This window comes from Durio zibethinus, chromosome 1 (assembly GCF_047325235.1).
Source record: "Durio zibethinus cultivar Kanyao isolate XHJ-2024 chromosome 1, ASM4732523v1, whole genome shotgun sequence".
Classification (NCBI taxonomy): Eukaryota; Viridiplantae; Streptophyta; class Magnoliopsida; order Malvales; family Malvaceae; genus Durio; species Durio zibethinus.
In genome coordinates, this window is record NC_143162.1 from 33,980,217 (window position 1) to 33,988,831 (window position 8,615).

Sequence of the window (8,615 nt, forward strand, 5' to 3'; positions counted from 1 at the left end):
TCGTATAAATTTTCAGCAGAGTTTTGGGCTTTTACGAACCTCAATAAATAATCAACTAATTATTAAATAATTATAGTACTTCAAATATTGATTAAAAAAAGTTTATAATCACATTATATATACTACTAGTTAGTATTTCGCCAATTACTGGTTTGTTTATTAGATTATTAAAGTATTCTATGATTATCAGTTAAAAATTACTTAATTGTGATAATAATTTAATTTTTAACATACAATTTGCATAATAAGAATATTAAATCATAGATTTTATGTGATTTTATATTTAATTTAAATATTTCACTTATTATTAATTAATTTTAGATTAAATATTTAACAATGATATCATTATATTTTTTAATGTTTCCTCGTATTAGATTAATACAACAAACAGATTAAAAAACTTAGATTGTGTATATGTTTTTTTTATAATACTAAGTATGTAAAATTACAAATTGATCTGGTTGGTTCTAATCACATATAGAAAAAAAAAAATTTTCAATGCAAGAGTAAAATATACTAATGTTAAAAAATTAAAATCTTTGACAAAAAAAAAAAAAAACTTAAAATCTTTAACATATCTTTTCAATGCAAGCATGGGTAAGTATCTCTCTCAAGCATCAACAAGTACTATGCCTCGTGCAGAAATTACCATGATTACATGTACAAGTACTTTATTGAACAATAAATTTATACATTCTTAATTATTTTTTAAATTATGAAATTCAAAATATTTAAAATTTTAAAAAGATCTCAATTAAATGTTTAAATTTTTAAATGATTTTAAATGATCTTCCTATTTGAAATCTCCAACATTGTATGCACGAGTTTAACCTATATTTTTAGATTAAAAATTAAAGGTTATGAAAAAAAAAAGTGTGAGATTGACTACTAGATTTCTTTAATATTTTTATGAATTATTATATTAAATTTTAAATTTCACAAATAAAATTAATATATTATTATATTATTATTCAATTATTCTAAAAAAGTTAATATCTTAATAAAAATGTGATCCATTATCTAATTTTATATGTTATTTTTTTTTTGAATTTTAGAATATCAAAATTTAAATTATAATTATTAAAATTAAAATTTTAATATTTTATTAACAGATCATGTAATTTTAAAAAAATTTATATGTTAACTTGTTATAGATATAAAAAATAAAATCGGTAATTCAAATCCATTGATAAAGTTGTTAAATTATTTTTTTATCTTCAAAGTTCTTAAATTTCACAAACAAATTAAAAAAATTATCATGTGGAATATGTTTTTTATTATATAAATTTACTATGTGTGAATTTCTTCTATCTTATCATTGAATTTAAAAAAAGTATTGTATTTGATACATTATCAATATATAAATATTATAAACTGTCAATAAATCATACAATGATAATTTATTAAAAATTAATTTTAAAATTTTTAAAACAAATACACTTAATTTTAAAAACATATTTAAAATTAATTTATTTAGTAACGTATTATTGTGTAATTCAATATATAATTTTATACACTAAAAACATATTAAATATAAACAATTTAAAAAATTTTATATTTGATATATTATCAGTATATATTTTTTATATTATTAATAAATTAAATAATATTATTTAATTAATAAAATAAATCACATTATATCATTTTATTAATAAATATTTTTTTAAAAATTAAATTTTATATATTCATTTATTTATTAATAAAATATAAAATACATATATTAAAACTGCATCAAATATAAACTTAAAAAAAAAATCACCAAAATAATATGTAAGGTATTTTCCAACGGCTTTTATCAGGAAAGTAAGTGTTGAAAGTCACAAAAGAAAAGCAGAAAGTGATAAAAAAAAAAAAGAAAAAAGAGAATTCTGAGAACAATCACGATGCATTGACGGGGAACTGATGCAGTGATGGGGCCTTGGAGGTAAGGCTGGGCGCAGCAGACACAAAGTGGTAGGGGTTGATATCTTCAGCATCATTAGTATCTATTGTACGGAAAGCGATCGTCCACAAAAAAAAAAAACCCCAAAAAAAGCTTAAAAAATAAAGAAAAGGGCTTTGATTTGAATAAAAGGAAATTGAGAAATGAAGTCATACTTTAATTGGTTTTAAGTTTTGATCCATCGTCCATGATCCATGGCATGATTTTGGCTCCTCTCCCAATCTCTCTCCACACAAAAATGTAATTTTCTTTTTAACTTTTTTAGGCAAAATGTCCAAGGACTGAAGATAATAGAAAGACTCTCTCTCTAGCTATAAAAAGGAAAGGAATTAGGTAACCTTTCCTTCCTTAAACCAGCAAAACACTCTTTTCGTTTCTCTCTATCTTACGGTGTAACTTTCTGTGATTGGGAGGCTTTTGGTTTTTGTTACCAGACCAAACTTCCATCTCCGGAACAAAAATACCACAGTTCCTCAATAAGGTAAAAGTAATGAAAATAAACCCACCAATCTCGGACTTTGTGTGTGTGTGTGTGTGTGTTTTTTTTTGCATGTTATTGTGCTAAGATTGGTGGGTTTTTGTCACTTTTTCTTGTTTTTTTCACCTGGATCTGAACATTGGGGGAGATGGGGGGTTTTTCCACTAGGGTTTCAGGTTAAAATTTCTTCAATGAACTCTGTACATAAAGTCAAGAAAACCCACTTATTTTCTTTTTTTTTTTTTAAAGTCATTTTATGTACTACTCCTAGTATTTTGTTTTTCTCTGAGTGAAGAAATGTGAAACCTTTTCTTTTTTGGGTTTGGATCTTATATTATGGAGGGTAGTAGAAATGGCAAGGGAGAAGATCAAGATCAAGAAGATTGACAACGTGACAGCCAGGCAAGTGACTTTCTCTAAAAGGAGGCGAGGGGTTTTCAAGAAAGCTGAAGAGCTTTCAGTTCTATGTGATGCTGAGGTTGCTCTCATCATTTTCTCGGCTACTGGCAAGCTATTTGAGTTTGCTAGCTCAAGGTATTTTGCATTAACTGTCTTTTCTTTGGACAAAACGGCCTTCGATATATCATCAGAGCATCACTTCTCTCTTTCAATATTCCTGCTCTTCTTTTTTTTTTGTACTTATATTATAGACATAAAGGGAGAGCAAGGGGAGCTGGTAGCTAGGTTCTATTGCTGTCAGGTTTTAGATCGTACGACTGATCTTTCAAAACAAGTATCAACCCTTTGAAGAAAAAATGAAGTTGATCTTTTCGGAAATGTAAAGGGTACCAGAAACCTGTTAATATCTCAAGCTAGCGGCAGGGTTTACGATTATGGACTTTCATTTCTGTGGTAACTGAAAGCACTTAGGTTGAGTTTTTTCAAGGGAAGATCTTGAGGAAATGAGAAATTTACAAACCCTTATGGATTATCTTTCTTTGGTTGAATTTCCACAGATCATGGAGGCTATTGTTATTTGTTGGTAATGGCAGTTGTGTAGGAAGAAAAAGTAGCTTAAACAATTTTTTTTTTTTTTTGTCTAAGTAATAGTTTACTTTGTAGACTTACTTATTTTCATATTACTTTTGTTTTATCTATAAGAGATGAACATATAATTCTATGTTATCTCTTTTGCATAAAATATATACTTTCTCAAACCCAAAAAAGATCTATTTGTGTTGGTAAAGATTTGTGGACTTTAAGAAAAATAATCGGTGTTTGATTTAATTTTTCCTTAAACTTATTAATTGGTTGTCATTAGTTCGTGCCCCTCTTGGATAATTTTGGTACCTTGCTTTTTATCATATCCTTATGCCCTTCGATTACCGATTCTCGGGGTAGCAGATCTTTAGGTATTCCGTGGTATACGTTGGGGATCTTTAGTCGCACGTATAGCTACAGAATAATATCCCTTTTAAAATCTACCTTAAACAATTTCTATTGTTCCAATTTAATAGCTGCGGAAGGTGGCTTGTTAGTATCAAAGTGTCTTTTTTTCTCTTCTCAACCTTGTTTTGTGTATTTAAATGTTGATTGATTCCATGCCATATGACCGTATTAATGGCATTGTCTATTACTATCTTATATGAAAATGGTCGGAGATTAGACAAGTTTTATGCTCAAGCCTATCCTTATTATACTGGAAGTCTGAGGAAATATGAGACTCAAATATATATATATATATATATATATATATGTTCATATGAAATTTCAAGTCTAACAAGTACGCAAAACCATGTTTTAGCCCATTCTTTGGTCTCAAACAGGTGTAGTACTTCCTCTTTACTTGAAAGGTGTTCAAACGCAAGGAGTCACTGAGTCAAACAAGAGGCTGTGACAATTTGATTATGACTATTAGCCATATAAATTTGAGCTTAATAATTGGCTGCTTAAATAAGTATCTTAGGTTTGCTAATTAAGAAGAATATGTAACGGATGAGCATAACCAGAGAAGAAGACATTACGCATGCTGTAATGCGAAGGGATGATGTAAAAGATGAAATAAATAAAGATAGCTGGATGCTTTGTGTTGAAGGCAACCTAAAAGTGGATTAGGAGGAAACATGAAGTTTTATGTGAGTATATGACACTATATATCATAAATAGCTCATATTACAAGGCTAGGGTTCATGACCATCTAGGCGTGAAATAGTTAATTGATGCTTTGGATGTTCTATAACATTATAATGGATTTTCTAATCATACCTTTGATTTCAATGCTATAACCTAAATAATTTTTCAAATAATTTCTAATTTTGTTCAAAGAGCAGATTATTTTTGAGCATACAAACAAGTTCTTCACATAAGTTAATGGTATCTAACTTTTGCAATACATGCATAATATTCTATGACATGATAATATGTTGGTGTATAGCAATTAGTGAGTTTTCCCTGGGTAAATCTTCTAAGAGATGGCAGGTACTGGTTGGTTGATGCTAGTCTTATAACAAACAGATCCAACACAGGTCCATCTTGTTAAAATTTGACCTTTATGATGTGTTCTCCCAGTTTATCAGAAGTACTTTGAATAGCCTTTTTCCTCTAGAGGCAATGTCAGAAAACTGGGAAGTTGGTGTATTAATGAGCTTACCTAAGACAAGCTTTTGATTCTGCACTCAGCTCATTCTAAAGGGGAATGTTAATGAGTTGATATGACATCTCAGCCAGAGCTAGAGCTCAGTTACTTGGTTGGTCCAGTCCCTAATTTTAGATTAAATGTGAAAGGGTTTACATCTTCGGTTTAAGTACAATCATTTTGCTTCACTGACTGATCAAATGGCTATACATCAACATATTATCATGTCATAGAATATTACGCTATACATTATTTGTTTGTTCAATTGGTGGAGTGCTTGTAGTTGGTATAAATTAGTTGCTCAAATTGTATTTGCCAAAAAGGCCAAAGACTACACTAACTGGCCAAATGGTTTATGATTTCTTTGTAGGCCATTTGGCTGGTGCTACAATTTTCCTTTAATGTTGTAGGTGCTGATGATCCACGGAATTTAGCATATTATTTGCTGTCATCATCATTCTGATGAGGACATCTCAGTCACTTCCAACCAAAATTATGATAATTTCCACATGTATAGTCATATGATCATTTGTACTGCAGACATTTTTATGGTGTTTTCATAACATTGTATTTATGTAATAAGTCATATTTTCTATATTTAAGATTTAACTAAGACTACTCTAAAAATTGATAAAATTTTTGAAGGCATATTGCCATTAAATACTCAAAATAAAAGTTTATTGATATGCATCTATTTTCTTCACTATCGACTCGAGCTAGTCTCAATTAAGAGTATTGGTCTAACACTTAATTGAAGTGAACATCACACACTAATAATTTGTTAAATGCGGATTATGAGATTGCACTGCTATAAGGTCATTTTTGAGATCCAATTTCCTCTTATTACCTATATTTAAGTAACTAATATGCTCATGGATTATAGCATTAAATGTTTAAACTTTGCCACTAGCATCCATGGACTTACTATATGGTGGTCGAGTTAGATTGCTAAGTTGGAGCTTAGAATTACTGTTAGCAGCAGTAATAACAAACATCCTTTACCATATTGTTTCATCAAAGGTGCATTTTTCTTGGATATATAGGAAGTTTTGCTGGAGAAGTCTTTGTAAACTGTTCCTTGTTTGATGCTCCTTATAATTGAATTCAATTATTTAAAATGCCTGCTTCAGGTTTTTGCCTGAAGAACAATATCGTCTAAGTAATTTTATCATTCTTTTTTCTCAATGAAGCATGAAGGATATATTGGGAAGGTATAGTCTGCACTCCAATAATCTTAACAAACTGGAGCAACCGTCTCTTGAACTGCAGGTAATTATATAAGTTGTTCATAACCTTCAGAATCATTTTATTATCATAATCTTCTGAAGTGTCCTTTGGGAGATTTTGAAAATTTCAAGGAAAATCATGCAACTGCTTCTTATATTGCATTTCAAATATATATGTATATATATATATATTCATTTTATTTCCAATGCCTAGCCTTTAATTATGTAGTGGATCTCCATCCTTTATATGTAAAGCAACTTGTTACTTGAGTTCTTTCATTAGTTTTATATATGTAGAATTGATTTTTCTTTCTGTTGATGTTTCATCTTAAAAGATGTAGCGTGTAGATTTAAAAGGCTACAGTGGAAAATTTTCTTCAGAAATCCTTGGGGCCCTTGCAAATGCTTTTTCCTTTTCTTCATCATTATTTTCTTATTTTGGTATTTTGAAGTCATGCAAATTGGAATATAGCTTCTAATGGAGTGTGCCATTTTTCAATTATAGCTGGAAAACAGTAATCACATAAGATTGAGCAAGGAAATTGCTGATAAGACCCATCAACTGAGGTTAGTAATCACTAATTTGTTTCCCCAATGTGATGGTTATTGAAGGAAATTTGACATATAACCACTTTATGACAGGCAGATGAGAGGAGAAGATCTTCAAGGACTGAACATAGATGAATTGCAGCAACTAGAGAAAATGCTTGAATCAGGACTCACGCGCGTTCTTGAGACTAAGGTTTATATCTATTGTTTAATCCGCTAAGCAGAGGCTGATTTTGTCCCATTATAATAACAAGTATGTTATTACATTTTTCTCAGGGTGAACGTATTATAAATGAGATCTCTTCACTTGAAAAGAAGGTTAGTATACAAGCATTTGAAACTTCTACAAGCCAAGCCATCAATATGCATGTTTGAAAAACTAGTGCCATCTTCCATGCAAAGAAATGCTGAACTGAATGGTTCTGTCAAATATTATTTGGAGTCAAGCATCCTATAGTTTCAGACTCTGCCGGTTGCTATTCAAAGTTATTGCAATATTATTGTTTTTGCACCTTAATAAGATACTTACTCAACGATTCAGTGGAGTTTATCTTTGAAAGCTATAACTACAGGACTGCTCCTAATCTGTTTTATTTTAGTTATAAAGGTCATCTGACTGTTTTAACTCTTAAGAAAGATGTACCATGTTGAGATGAATGCCCAAATGCTGAACTTTCATTTTAATTTCAATCCTCAAATGGATAAATACCTGAAAATTCGGACTTTTTTCGAGGATTTCTAACTACAACCATTCAAGCTTAGTTGCTTAAAATTGCACCATGAAAATTATTAATAGAAAATTTCATTTTATATCCTTGTTCTTTTATTTGCTTAATTCCACTTTGATGATATTGCAGGGAGCACAGTTGCTAGAAGAGAACAAGCAACTTAAGCAGAAAGTAAGTAGTAGTTTCTGAATTTGTCATGCTGCTGTGGAGTGTTCTTTCAATTTTCAAATTATTAAAAAAAAAAATTTGACATAAGCTTTTGGGGTTTTCAGATGGTGACATTGTGTAAGGGAAAAAGACCTGTCTTAGCAGATTTAGATGTTGCAGTTCAGGAAGAAGGCATGTCATCAGAGTCTGTCACTAATGTTTGTAGTTGCAGCAGCGGCCCTCCATTGGAGGACGATAGCTCAGATACTTCTCTCAAGTTAGGGTAAGCCATGCATGCTTGCAAATCATGAATATTCATGTTTGAAGGATAAAAGCTAGAGTCAGCGGCTCATTGCTGCTTTTCATCACACAGTTTAATTTTTTATCAAGAACAATAATAATTTTTTTATCAAGAACAATAATTTTCGATCAATTTAATGCCTAGTTACTTTAATTTTCAACTCTTTTGCAGGCTTCCCTTCTCTTAGCTGAAACAGATGAGAGGATATGAAGTAAATTCTTCCAAGGAATAAAGCTGAACCCTTGCCAAGAATGTATATTTCTGTCATATTTGTCAGGTCAAATGCAAATATGAAAACATATATATAAATATTGGAAGTTGAAGACTTATCTTCAATTACTTTAAACCTTGTTGTGGTAGTTTTATTACTCGATTTGGATGTATTTTCTAACTAAAAATCTATAGAAAACTAGTTCTAACGTGTGCTGGTAGGCATATACTTATTCATTATGTGCATTTCCTTTAATTCACTGAATCAGTTTCAAATCATAAAACCTACTAACGACACCATAAAAATCTTTCTTACCATGTAAGTAACTAGGTTCTATGCTTCTATTTGTTAATTGATGCTTCGTCCTCAGAGAGTTCCACGTTGGTATATATATATATATATATATATATATATATATATATATATATTTGTATATATATATACTATTTCCAATGAAG

At 29.8% G+C, this 8,615-nt stretch overlaps 1 protein-coding gene across 3 annotated transcripts; it reads left to right on the forward strand.

Moving 5' to 3' along the window:
• Nucleotides 1-2,087: 2,087 nt before the first annotated feature.
• LOC111312451 (MADS-box protein AGL24-like) lies at nt 2,088-8,396 on the forward strand. Of its 3 annotated transcripts, none has more exons than XM_022912708.2 (9): nt 2,090-2,423; nt 2,763-2,954; nt 6,186-6,264; nt 6,727-6,788; nt 6,864-6,963; nt 7,047-7,088; nt 7,628-7,669; nt 7,771-7,928; nt 8,118-8,396. In XM_022912708.2, exons 2-9 carry the CDS (start codon nt 2,773-2,775, stop codon nt 8,131-8,133), a joined length of 681 nt encoding a protein of 226 aa, XP_022768443.2. In that variant the 5' UTR covers nt 2,090-2,423; nt 2,763-2,772; the 3' UTR covers nt 8,134-8,396. The 3 variants fall into 3 exon arrangements, with proteins under 3 accessions (XP_089622356.1, XP_022768443.2, XP_089622354.1); XM_089766228.1 differs by having other exon boundaries at nt 2,768-2,954; XM_089766230.1 differs by lacking the exon at nt 8,118-8,396 and having other exon boundaries at nt 2,088-2,423; nt 7,771-7,932.
• The last annotated feature ends 219 nt before the right edge of the window (nt 8,397-8,615 follow it).

Excerpts from the sequence above, each read along its gene's own strand:
- LOC111312451 (XM_022912708.2), top strand. The coding sequence starts at position 2,773 with ATGGCAAGGGAGAAGATCAAGATCAAGAAGATTGACAACGTGACAGCC. Across the intron at positions 6,789-6,863 it reads GATAAGACCCATCAACTGAG|GCAGATGAGAGGAGAAGATC; the intron begins GTTAGTAATCAC and ends ACTTTATGACAG. Across the intron at positions 6,964-7,046 it reads CGCGCGTTCTTGAGACTAAG|GGTGAACGTATTATAAATGA; the intron begins GTTTATATCTAT and ends CATTTTTCTCAG.